At 33.5% G+C, this 13,534-nt stretch overlaps 1 protein-coding gene across 3 annotated transcripts in view; it reads left to right on the top strand.

The window, feature by feature from the left end:
* CHD1 (chromodomain helicase DNA binding protein 1) overlaps window positions 1-13,534 on the top strand; it is a 78,698-nt gene that overhangs the window by 44,613 nt on the left and 20,551 nt on the right. For all 3 annotated transcript variants that reach the window (XM_081233746.1, XM_081233748.1, XM_081233747.1), the window contains exons 18-28: window positions 1,019-1,090; window positions 1,546-1,695; window positions 4,273-4,421; window positions 4,793-4,889; window positions 5,009-5,104; window positions 6,805-6,981; window positions 9,474-9,634; window positions 11,157-11,198; window positions 11,885-12,015; window positions 12,953-13,091; window positions 13,318-13,468. In XM_081233746.1, the coding sequence (XP_081089872.1) occupies window positions 1,019-1,090; window positions 1,546-1,695; window positions 4,273-4,421; window positions 4,793-4,889; window positions 5,009-5,104; window positions 6,805-6,981; window positions 9,474-9,634; window positions 11,157-11,198; window positions 11,885-12,015; window positions 12,953-13,091; window positions 13,318-13,468 (1,365 nt within the window). The remainder of the gene's footprint in view (window positions 1-1,018; window positions 1,091-1,545; window positions 1,696-4,272; window positions 4,422-4,792; window positions 4,890-5,008; window positions 5,105-6,804; window positions 6,982-9,473; window positions 9,635-11,156; window positions 11,199-11,884; window positions 12,016-12,952; window positions 13,092-13,317; window positions 13,469-13,534) is intronic.

The following is a 13,534-nucleotide window of genomic DNA, read 5'->3' as shown; positions in this document are numbered from 1 at the left end:
CAATCTGGTGTGGGAGATAGCCATTAAGTAGGTAATTACAAATAAATGTAATGTTACGACTCTGGTAAGTGCTATGAAAAGCAGGTGTTGGATGATATAAACTTGATTGAGATACATGTAGTCATTTAGGGGAAAAAGTAAAAAGAATGAAAGGTTTTACTAATTGTAATTTTTAGTGAAAAAGAAACAGTACTTTAAAAACTTTTGATTTTGGACATTCTTGTTTAGGTAATACTTAGTAAACACTCAATATGTCAGACACTGTGCTAAGTGTTTTACTGTGTTCTCTAACTGAATCCTCTGTATGAAGGAAGTACACTACTTCCTATGTCCATTTACTGAGAAGGAAACTTACAAGGAGAAAAAGGCAAATTACTTGTTCAAGCCATCCATGAATATTCAGTATAATCAAATGTGGGCTATTCATCTAGAGCCATGGTGCCCCAAGTCAGTGATTCTCATACTTTAAAACAGAGGGCTTTTGCTGGATCCCTCTCTCACAGTTTTTGATTCTGTAGGTCTGAAATGGGTCTCAGTAATTTGCATTTCTAAGTTCTCAGGCGACATCAATGTGTTGGTCCATAAGCACACTGGACTCTGTTTTTTAAACTGTGGGCTGTAACCCATTAATGGAACTGGGAATCAGTTTAATGGGTTGTACCAACTTTTTTTTTTTTTAATCATAAAACAATGAGTGTATATCACAGTACATTGTGTCATGAAACTTGCTTTGGGCATATAGCTGTATACTTCATTCACATGTAAAATGTATTCTTACGGTGGGTCTCAGGTAAAATGACAGCCAGTGCTATTATTTACTCTTAGCGAAAGTAGTTCCAGTGGTTAAGAGCACAGATTCTGGAGACAGAATTCCTGGGCGTTGCTTTCCTACCTATAAGTACCTTCTAGTGTTAGCAAAAGCGATGCTGCATTTTCATACTTAATTTCATAATTGATTTTAATTCCTTTTTAAAGTTTTGATTCTGTTACAATGCAGTATTTTAATGTTTTATTCCAGAGATTAGATGGATCAATAAAAGGGGAGCTGAGGAAACAAGCTCTAGATCATTTTAATGCTGAAGGATCAGAGGTATGAATGCTTTCAAAATTGTAAATAAATTGTTTTAGTCATTATTTTAGTCATACATAACTTGCAGGTTTTTATTGGTGGTAGCCAGTTTCGATTTGCAAGTGAGGTTTTTAAATCAGTATTCTGTGTTAAATCTGAGGAATTTTACCCTTTCGTATCAATACTGTTACGATACACGACAGTTAGATTTGCTTCAAAATAAATTAGCCCACTTTGATTTAGAATTCTTTTTGAATTGTTTATTATTCCCATATATATATTTGTATTTTGGAGTCTTGTTGATTGGTTTTGCTCTATGTTTATATATTTTATTAGTAATTTTTAAAACTACCTTTCAGTTTTATTGGTAAAATACTTTTTAAATTCAGAAATTCAATTGGAAAATTCTCACATTGATTATTCACAGTCCCAGTTTAGAAAAATTTAAAATTGTGCCTATTTGTAATTCCTTACAGGATTTCTGCTTTTTGCTTTCCACAAGAGCTGGAGGTTTAGGAATTAACTTAGCGTCAGCTGACACTGTTGTTATATTTGATTCTGATTGGAATCCACAAAATGATCTTCAGGCACAGGCTAGAGCTCATCGAATTGGGCAAAAGAAACAGGTATTTTTATTCTCCTTATTTTACTCTTTTATTTTTATTTTTTTAAGTTTTTAAAAAATAAATTTATTTATTTTATTTATTTACTTTCGGCTGTGTTGGGTCCTTGTTGCTGCACGCAGGCTTTCTCTAGTTGTGGCAAGCGGGGGCTACTCTTCATTGCAGTGCGCAGGCTTCTCTTTGCAGTGGCTTCTCTTGCTGCGGAGCACAGGCTCTAGGCACACAGACTTCAGTAGTTGTGGCTCGCAGGCTCTAGAGCACAGGCTCGGTAGTTGTGGCTCGCAGGCTCTAGAGCACAGGCTCGGTAGTTGTGGCGCACGGGCTTAGTTGCTCCGTGGCATGTGGGGGGATCTTCCCGGACCAGCGATTGAACCCATTTCCCCTGTGGTGGCAGGTGGATTCTTGCACCACCAGGGAAGCCCTATTTTATATTTTACTCTTTTAGAATCTTTTTTATGATCAGTGTTTAGAAGTGATTTTGGTTTATCCTTCTGGTAAGATTGTTGGAACAGTCATATTGCTATTGAACAGATAGGGTACTGAGGAACTCAAATTTACCAGAATCACCTGGAAATTCTGACAGAACTGAGAAAACTATGCCTAAATAAGATCATGTACTCTGTTTTGATCATAATTCTGTTTACAGCTATAGAACACAATGTTCTTCATTCAGTATATAAAATGTCTTCATATACTTATTTTAACTATTGAAAGAGTTTTGCTTAGTACATTGCTTCCTTTTTGTTAGGCTGTGTTTTATCCATGTGCCCACAAGATTCTCCATGCAAAAAAGCCATTCTCATAAGTTTTGTACAACTGTCTGGCACAGTTGTAATAGCCCTTGAGAAAAACCATCTGTCATCCTTTTGATGTCTTGGTCCTTGTAATTTTAATTCATTTACCTCCATCTACAGTAGTGTTCTCAAACTTCTTCAAAGCAGGAGATATGAGCAAGTAGCACAAAAAGGCATGTTTTATTTACTTTTTAAACATTCATATTTTCTACTGAAAAATAAATCCATAATATAAAACTAAAAAAATGTTTTACTCAGATAATTCTTATAAAAGAGAGGGAAACTTGAAGTAGGGATAACAACGTGCTAGACCGTCAAAGATGAGAAGTGAGGAAATAGGATATTCTCACAGGTGAGCTGGGCCTAATGTATATGTGAAAAAACAGCATATTCCTGTATTCTGAATGAGATGGAGAAAAGTGATTAATTGCAATGAACAGATACCTCCTATATTGAAATCCTCAACACGTGGCTAGACTAAACATTCCACTTATACTACTTAAAGACCTTGGCTACCACATTTTCTAATACAGGATAGAAAATAGAGGATACATATTAGGAAAATAACCAGTAAGACAAGATACTATAGAAAGCTGTGTGGTAGAACTCTGGGATGAATACCTAAATAAGATCACAAAATAATGCAATACAGATTGCTTACCATTGTGTTAACAAAACTTTTTAAACATAGGTATGTATATGAAATATGTTTTTATTATTAATGAGGTAACTTCTTTATTATTTCATTATTGGTGACATATAAGATTCCTGTGCTTCATGTACTTGCTATTTTAGTAGTAGTTGGTTCTAAATCTGATCAAAGGAGTCTTAAGATCTCCATTTAAATATTTGCATGCAGCAACTACAAAGTGAGTAGTTGTAGGTTACTAATACAGATGAGTTTTATTGGTGACCCAATACTATAAATGTTTAGAAATAACTTTTGATAAAGATGCAAATAATACAATATCCAGTTATCTACTGATTTACACAGTAGTTCCAATCCTGAAAAAATTAGTGTGTATTGTAACTTTGTAAAAGCGCTTCATGTTTATATTAAAATAGTTATAATTTAGACTCATAATAATTTAGAACAGTTTTTAAAAATCATTTGGAAGACTCAAAAGGCACAGGATAATTTTTCATTGAGGCAAAATGTCCAGTTTAATGAAGAATGCCTGGTATCCCAGGTCCCTGTGCTCTAAATGCTGGTAAGCCCACCTAATCACTGAAAACTAAAAATGTTTCCATAAATTTTCAAAATATCCCTATATGGTGGTATTGTTTGATATAGAACCACTGACCTTGAGAAGTAGGGCAGAATTACTACACATCAATTTTTGTCTATTTTGGAAAACTTTTTCTTTTTTTTTTTTTTTTAATGGCAGGGCTTCATCATTAACTTGGCAAGTGATTTGTGGAATTTTGGATTATTGGAATGACGAAACATTAATCAGAATTAAGGGAACTGGTATAAGGTTGTCATAAGTTTATTACCATACCCCCTCCTTCCCAGCTAAAAGATAATTTAAAAATTACTGTCATTCCTTTAAAAAAAGAAAAAGAAACAAAGTCTATTAACCAAAATGTAAGAAGGAAGGACATACTCTCAGTCTTTAAATTGAAGAAACTTAGTTTTATATTTTTAAATTTTCATATAGCTTTTGAACAGTGAAAATTTCACGTTGGATGAACATCAGTCTGTGTACCAATATTTGGGCATTTAACATTAGCAAAACGAATCCTTTTTACTGCACTTTAAGTTTCATTGTGTGTATCTTTACAGGTGAACATTTATCGTCTAGTTACAAAGGGATCAGTTGAAGAGGATATTCTTGAAAGGGCCAAAAAGAAGATGGTTTTAGATCATCTTGTGATTCAAAGAATGGACACAACTGGGAAGACAGTATTACACACAGGTTCTGCTCCCTCAAGGTAGTTACTTTACTTAAAAAAAAAGTCCTTTTAGAATCATACTATACTTACTTTTCTGAAATGTTACATAGTGTAAACAGGTCATTGAAGTACTATATTTAGTGTTATTTTATTTTTTAAAGCACTGAGCTAATTTCTAGTCAATGGCATACATTCAGTACATGGTTTCACCACTCTAGTTCTGTAATCTTGGGGGAAAACCCTAAGCTTCAAGTTCTTTAGTTTTAAAATAAGTATACTAGTAATGCTTCACTTATCTATGTCATATTAACTGTTGTAAAGGTGACTATGTCAATAATTCATAGAAGTGCTATGTAAATGTTAAATTTGTGACTGTTGGTGGTAAGTATTTTTGTTTGTCCTGATTTTAGTTCTACTCCTTTCAATAAAGAAGAGTTATCAGCCATTTTAAAGTTTGGTGCTGAGGAACTTTTTAAGGAGCCCGAGGGAGAAGAACAAGAGCCCCAGGTAAAACAAACAAAAACAAACTTGTCTCAAAACGTGTCATTTTTTAAGCTATAAATGTAAAGTATATTTATTTTAAAACATAAAGCATATTTAAAATAAAGATTTCTTTCTTATTTTAGGAAATGGATATAGATGAAATCTTGAAGAGGGCTGAAACTCATGAAAATGAACCAGGACCTTTAACTGTAGGAGATGAATTACTTTCTCAGTTCAAGGTAGTTTTCTTTTTTAATTTTTCTTTATAATTATATTAATTGATAAGGGATGATTTTTTTGGTCATTTAGTGTTTTATTCATCTTTTCTTTAAGCAGGATCAGCATGATAATCTAAAAAGTTAAAAACATCTTTGTCTTAAAATTTGCTATGGTGTATAAAAATTTTTCTTTCTTATTCTGACAAACCAGTGGTGACCTGATTTGAAAGGGACCAAATCATTTATGAACAGTTACGTTTTCATGACTGAAGACTTTAGCTAATCTTTATTGGAGCAGTTTTTGACATCAGATTAGTTTAAGCATTATCACAACTAAGAAAACTCAAGTTTTCAAGTTTGACTCAAATCAATCAGACAAAGTAAGCAAAGTAAGCAGTAACACTGACAAATACCCTAGTTAGGTGAGGGCTGAAAGGTTGCAAGGAGTCCTAAAGTCAACCAGCCTCATAAAGTGTGTGCCAATTGTTTAGCATAAAGAAGCAGGTTCCTCTATATCCTAGCCATTTCTTACAACCTGAGGTTTTTAAGGGTCAATTAATGTCATTCATTCATTTCACACATATTTATTTTGCACCTACAATGTGCCACACACAGACACAGCAGTGAATAGAAACTTTTGCAATTTTAATGGATCACCCTGGCTGCAATGCAGAGGATCATTCTGGCTGCAGTGCAGAGGATTTACTGTAGTGGGCAAGAATTGAAGCAGGAAGAAAAGTTAGAAGACTATTTCAGTAATCCTGGTGAGAGGTAAAGTTTTCTGGAACTGGCACTCACTCTGGGTATTGTCTAATGAGCTTTTGTTTTTTAAAACATTGTTATACTATTTGCTTTTAATTTGACTAATTGGCAATTTGAAAAAGTCACTGATAAGTTAACTTGAATAAATACAGATTATGTTTATACCAGTGAGTTGCTACTCATATGCAGCTGGCTTTAAGGCTATCATCAACATTTAGATAGCATACATGAGAGAATAAGCACTATATTTTCAGCCCCATTCCTTGTATAGCATGAGCATAATTTTCTTGTCTTTTCAGTTATCTGTAAGCTTTAATGTACTAGTATTGGTAGTTAGCTTTAATGAGTGCTTTCTGTGTACCAGACTCTGCACAGTTCTTTAAATGCATTACCTTACTTAATCCTCACAAAAGTTAGTGAGCTCTTACTAGCCCCCTGTTTTCAGAGTTGAATAAACTAGGGCTTAGGGTACCTAAATAAATTTATCTATGGTCTCAGAGCTCCTTGTGTCTTGTCATTAGCTCTTTAGGTACTTCGTTTATGATCATAAAAATAATAATCTTGGGTTGTTCTATAGCACTTTGTAGTTAATGGACTGGTGTGGTAATTTCTGCAGAAGGTGATTTAGCATATTACTCTATAAATTACTTTGTTGTTACTCTGTTAACTTCCTTTAGTTCTGTTATTAGTAATAATTTTGTGATAAGCAAGGCAAAAGAGAATCATTCCTGGAAGAGAATTCTTAGAAGTCATTTGGTTTGATCTACTTTGACCTCATGAAGAAATAAACTTAGCAGTCATATTTGGTTTAACCCATAGTCATATTCATTATCCTGAGGCTATTTAAGTTATATTATCTTATTCTGGTATGCCTCTTCCTTCCCGCTAAAAAAGAAAAATATAATTTAAGGATGAGTTCTTCTTTAATCTTATTCTGCTAAAATTCTGGAATTTATCAGGTTGCCAACTTTTCAAATATGGATGAGGATGACATTGAGTTGGAACCTGAAAGAAATTCAAAGAATTGGGAAGAAATCATTCCAGAAGATCAAAGAAGACGATTAGAAGAGGAAGAAAGACAGAAGGAACTTGAAGAAATTTATATGCTCCCCAGAATGAGAAACTGTGCAAAACAGGTGACTTTTTAATTTAAAAGATATTTCTGTATTGTAAGAGTATTTACATCTGGACTGTCTTTTTTGTTTAGAGAAATATTGATTCTTAGCTTTTTTTTTCCTAGTAATAACTTCATCTGATTTAATAATGCCTGTCTCATAAAATGAGTTGGAAAGTGTTCCCTCCTTTTCTATTTTTGGGAAGAGTTTGTGTAGGATAGGTTATTATTTTCTCATTATATGTTTGGCAGTGTTAGGGAAACCATCTAAGCCTTTAAGTGTCTAAAGGTGTAAGCTTGGATCATTAAATCAAGACTTTCCTTTTCTAATATTAGCATTTAATGCTGCAAGTTTCCCACTAAGCACTGCCTTTTCTGAATCTCCTAAATTCTGATTTTTGTTGTGTTCTCATTTTCATTTATTTCAAAATGTTTTCCGATATCTTCCTCTATGACTTCCTCTGTGACCCATAGGGTTTTTTTTAGAAGTGTGTTGTTTAATTTTAAAATATTTGGGAGATTTGTCAAGTATCTTTGCTATTGATTTCTAGTTTAATTCTTTTATGGTCAGAGAGCATACCTTGTGTGATTTGAATTTTTAGAAATTTGGCCCAAATGAACAAAATGGTAGATTTTTAAATAATGGTAGCAGCGCCATGCCAAGCTATTGGGTCCTGTGGCAAAAGGAAAAACTTTAATATTAGAGCTCTTTGCGTTAACTTCTGTTTTTAGACTACTGTTGCATTACAAGATTATTTGTCCTGATTACTGAATTTTTTGGTATCTCCTTAAATTTTGAGTCTGAGGGAAATGAGGAACCCACCCTACCCTAATCCTTGCCCTGCTAGTTTTTTGTTTTCGTTTTCTTTTCCTACAACCATATTAGGTCTTCTGTGTCCTCGGTTCAGTAGGTGAGAAGGGTCTGGCCAGGCTTTCTGCCTGTCCCCTCAAAGGTGACTACTCTCTTTATCTAGGCCTTCACCATGAAGGAAAATTTTCTGTAATCTCCAGCCCTGTTTCCAGTCTGTCTCATGAGCAGCTGGTGGAGGTTTGTGGAGAAGCGCCTGAGAGTGGGTACAGGTTCTCCCTGTGTCTTTGGTTCCCAGGGATCCTCTGCTCTCATGGTAGCTCACACTCAGTCTTTAGCAAATGTTAGCTGACTTTCCTCTTTCCTGCTTGAATGGTACTTGATGTCTGCCATTCATGCTCTTCACAAGTGAGCCAGTGTCCAAGTTCCATCTCTTCTTATAATCTGCTTTTATTTCCTTATATTTTAGACTACTAGATTGCCTTGTGATTTTGATGTGTGTAATAAAAGTTATGATTTTGTAGATTAGATTTGTTGTTAGGGCGGGAGCAGCCTACCAACTTTTACATCCCAGGCAGAAACGGAGCCAAGTAATTTGTGTTTGGCCTGAGAGTAATTGTATGTGTAGTTTCTTGTTTGTGTTTATTTCTGCAAACCCCTTAGTGGTTTCTTTTTATAGTGCAAGGGAAGCACAGAATTATATTAGATCTAGTGAAAGGATGGGAGAAGGTTAGAATAAGAACTAAATACCATCATTGACTTTCAATTAGCTTTCAGTGTATTAGGGATTCAGAATATGTACTGAGGCTTTGGAAGAACTCCAAAGACTTGCAGGAAAAATGTCTGTCCACTCAGAGATATCATAGTAATAATAATATTACAGTATACAGTATACACAATTCTAGTATTTTTTTAAATACATATCATTTGCCAGGTTTAATTGGAGTCATTAATTTGGGACTTGCTTTCTTCCTTTTGACAGTATATAATGAATGTTAGTCATTCTACAAAATTTTTAATGGCTTCTCAGCTTTCTATTGTATAGATTATTTGTCTGATCTTTTTTTTGATGAACATTTAGATTGTTTGCAATTTTTTTTTATTTTTATGATAAAAATGACTTGGCCAGTGTGCCTTTACATTTCTGATATCAAGAAAAATGCCTAGTAGGGATGTTGCTGGGTCAGCAGAATGATAAATTTTAAGACGTTTGATACAGTATTGCCAAACTGCCCTCTGTCCCAGTTTAAATACACAACAGAGGTGTTTGACTGTTATTCTATACCAGTACCAGTATTGGCTGTTATTGCTTAGTTAGTATTGGTCAAGTTGATGGATTAAAGAAAGAATTACATTTCATTGTAACTTTAATTCACATTTTAAGAAATATACCAATAAGGTTGTATAATTCTGTGTTTATGTTATTTGATTAATTGCTTTTTAATAACCTTTCATATATTTTTACAAAAGGACAGTGGGTATTTTCCTGCTGATTTATGAGAATGTTTTAAGTGTTAAGGCTGTTAATAACTCTTCGTCATTAATGTGCTATATTTTTTCTGTTTTGTTTGCTTTTTAATTTTGTTTATAGAATATTTTTGATACATATTTGTTAATTTTGTCAATCTTTTATAATGTTTTCTTTGCCCTTAACATAGAAGTCTGCTTTACCTAAACTTGGGCAAAATTTTATTTTCAAATTCCAGATTAGTTTCAATGGAAGTGAAGGGAGGCGCAGTAGAAGTAGGAGATACTCTGGATCTGATAGTGATTCAGTCTCAGAAAGGAAAAGGCCAAAGAAACGTGGAAGACCGCGAACTATCCCTCGGGAAAATATTAAAGGATTTAGTGATGCAGAAATTCGGCGGTAAGATGACATAGGACCATTTTTACTTCAACTTGCTTTTAGTAGGGGGTGAAATTAAAACAAATTCCATAAATTTTAAAGATTAAGATGAAAGTTTTAGAGGAGGCAAATATATGATAATTGTGTAGGGATTGGGTGCTTCTGCTTTTAGTTGTTCTTTATAACTATGGGTAAAAAAATGAGTTTGGGGGCTTCCCTGGTGGCGCAGTGGTTGAGAGTCTGCCTGCCGCTGCAGGGGACACGGGTTCGTGCCCCGGTCTGGGAAGATCCCACATGCCGCGGAGCAGCTGGGCCCGTGAGCCATGGCTGCTGAGCCTGCGCGTCCGGAGCCTGTGCTCCGCAACGGGAGAGGCCACAACAGTGAGAGGCCTGTGTACCAAAAAAAAAAAAAAAAAAAAAAAAAAAAAAAAAAAGTTTGGCATTAATCTTTGCTGTGTTATTTATTGGTACTCTATTTAGACTGCTAAATTATTTTGGTTTTATTAATGTGGTTCAGAATAGTGGCCCTTTTGAATAGTGAATGTATATTTCAGTACATTAGATTATTAAAAATTCTGACTATTTATGACTCCCAACATTACTCTTTACGTGGGCGTAATTTAGTTCCATATTTTTCTAGTTCTTTTACACTGAGGTGATTGGTTTTTTGAAACTAACCATATTAAAAGTGTTTCTGATATGTCCAAATAGGAGTTGAGGTTGGATTAGCCAGGCAGGATAAATTGTAGTTTTCTTTCAAAATATGTTTGTTCGTATATACAGATTTATTTAAGGGGAATGGTATAGCAGCTTACTTTGTTTATGTAATATTTTTGCATATGAAATTTGTGAAAGGTTGTTCATTGTTGTATTTTGAGAGTTTGTTGTTTCTTTCAAGCTGTTGTAATTCTTTTAAATCATAGATCTGACTGATAAAGTTCTTCCTCATTTTTTTCTACTAGAAAACTAAATATATTGTTAGATTTTGTTTAGGGTACTTTTATGACCACCTGATTTGCTGGACTTTCTGTCTCTAGTTGAAGAGGCATTTCAACTTCTACTTTTCCTGGATATTTTCCCTCATCCATCAACCACTTGGGTAGCTTTGTTCTTAAGTAGTATTTATTTTTCCATTGTTGGTATAATACCATACATCTGAATTAAAGCTATATTCAGTAAACTTTTAGCTACACTTGAAATGTGAGGAGGTGTAATATGATTGATAATTCTGGAGACACTTCCTCTGGTAGCCTTGAACCTTTTTTGTCTTGTGAAAAAAATAATTTCTAAAATAAAATTTAGCTTCTGTTTTATTTATATTGGTTTCTAAACATCATCCTGGGTGTTAAAAAAATATATCTTGTCTTACTTGGTTTATCTTACTGTTTTAATGTTTTGATTCTAGCATAGTTTATTCATTTTTGTTAGTAACAGTGCCTTGAATTAATTTTTACACTAACAAGTATTATTTCTATATATTTCTATCTATTTTTTTAACAAATAGTGAAGCCCACATTTAAACCAAACAATTATTTTCTGTTAGGTTTATCAAGAGTTACAAGAAATTTGGTGGCCCTCTGGAAAGGTAAATACATCTGTCATTCTCAATAGAACTATAGAATGTATCACATGCTGTCAGCTTTATTTATACTATTGTTAAATTTGCTGTAAAAGGTTTTTACAAAGTTAACCTGTAGAAAGCAAATTTCAGATTGATTTTTGAAAGCTTTTTGTACTATCCTTAATCCTTTCTAGTCTCTGAAGTTTTGTCTACAAATGAAGTTTTCTATAAAATACATGGCCTGTAAAACATTTGCATTTTTATAATTGTAAGCTACTTTTCAAATGCTTTTTCTTACCTTTTCATCACAAGCTTATAGCAGATTCATCTGTAGAGAAGCTAAGTTGCTAACCTAGCCTCTGACTTAAAGACCAATTTTGTTTAACGGTTATTCTCAATAACTGCTATAACCACTATCTTAATTATAGAGTAGCAGAGACTCAAATTGGTTTAATTCTATTTTTCTCCCCAAAACTCCATCTTAAAATAGAGATATTTTCTGTTTTATTTTGAGATGACTTGCATGAAGTTACAATGAAATACTTATATAATTATTTTAGATGATGAAAAGAATGTTTTGAACATTTATTATTCATATTTTCTCATGTATAGTAACAAAAAATTATAGAACTTTACTCTTATAATATCTGTCTTAAATGGCTCCATTTTATTCTGCATATTTACCTGAAAATTGTATTATTTTATTACAGATTAGATGCAATTGCTCGAGATGCTGAATTAGTTGATAAGTCAGAGACAGACCTCAGACGACTAGGAGAATTGGTACATAATGGTTGTATTAAAGCTTTAAAGGACAATTCTTCAGGAACAGAACGAACAGGTAATACTAAAATGAAAGTGATTTAAAGAGGTAAATGGAATTTTCAAAATATGCTTTTATTGAGTTAGTTAGGTATTATATCTTAAGTTACCTATTCATTAGTCTTAAAAGATGCTTTATACAACAAAGCAAGGCCATTTCTGGGTAATAGAAAATGGGCAGCAGAATTGTATTATTGAAGGCAGTGGAATCCATTTGCCTGGTATATTTTCTGGCTGGGAGGTAACATCAGGAGTTATTGTTAGTTGTACTATATTTTTGGTATAGATGAGATATTATAAGTATACACATGTGATAATGGTTTTAGCATAGTTACTTCATTATACTTATTTTGTAATTCATCTATCTAAATAAAAATAGATAAGATTCAGTAATTAGATGTACTGAAAAAAATCATACTGGAACTCTTATTTAGAAAGGCTGACATATTAATAGATTGGTGTATCTTATGCATTTGCTAAAGTATATGAAATGCTTTTTGTGAATCTTCATGTGCTATATTATAATCAGTAGTATGTACTGAAAAATCTCGAGTGAAATTTAGGGTTTGCCAGCAAGCCTCCCCTTAACACAAATAAGTAATACTTTAAAATATAGGTAGGGGCTTCCCTGGTGGCACAGTGGTTGAGAGTCCACCTGCCGATGCAGGGGACACGGGTTCATGCCCCAGTCCGGGAAGATCCCACATGCCGCGGAGTGGCTAGGCCCGTAAGCCATGGCCACTGAGCCTGCGCGTCTGGAGCCTGTGCTCCACAACGGGAGAGGCCAGAACAGTGAGAGGCCAGTGTACTGCAAAAACAAATTTAATAAATAAATAAATAAATAAAAATATAGGTAAATAAGTAATAGTACTTATTTATATAAGTAATAACATTTTGCTTTGTGTTTTGTAGTATATATTTTATACTTTTTAATATTCTTTTCCAAATAAATTAAGGTGGTAGACTTGGAAAAGTAAAGGGTCCAACATTCCGAATATCAGGAGTACAGGTGAATGCCAAGCTAGTCATCTCCCATGAAGAAGAATTAATACCGTTGCACAAATCCATTCCTTCAGATCCAGAAGAAAGAAAGCAGTGAGTTGTTTACTTTTACCATTGTAAAATATTTGTTGTTATTCAATAATTTGGATATGAATGTATGTTAAAAATGTTTTTTATGCCATTGGCCAATTTGAGTAAAATGTTTTTAAAAATAAAATAAAGCATAGTATTTTGAAGTTGTAATGACTCATATGTTTTTCAAAATTAATTTTTAATAAGGCAATTATAACTTGACAGTGGCTGTTAACTTTAATGATAGGTATATCATCCCATGCCACACGAAGGCAGCTCATTTTGATATAGACTGGGGCAAAGAAGATGATTCCAATTTGTTAATTGGTATCTACGAATACGGATATGGAAGCTGGGAAATGATTAAAATGGATCCTGACCTCAGTCTGACACACAAGGTACTTAAATATTTCTTGATTCTGTTGACCACTGATGTTAAATTGAATTTTTTGCTTTTAAATTAT

This window comes from Mesoplodon bidens (genome assembly GCF_964165515.1).
Source record: "Mesoplodon bidens genome assembly, chromosome: 4".
NCBI classification, from domain to species: domain Eukaryota; kingdom Metazoa; phylum Chordata; class Mammalia; order Artiodactyla; family Ziphiidae; genus Mesoplodon; species Mesoplodon bidens.
Note: the sequence above shows the minus strand (reverse complement) of the source record. Positions and strands in the feature narration are given on the sequence as shown.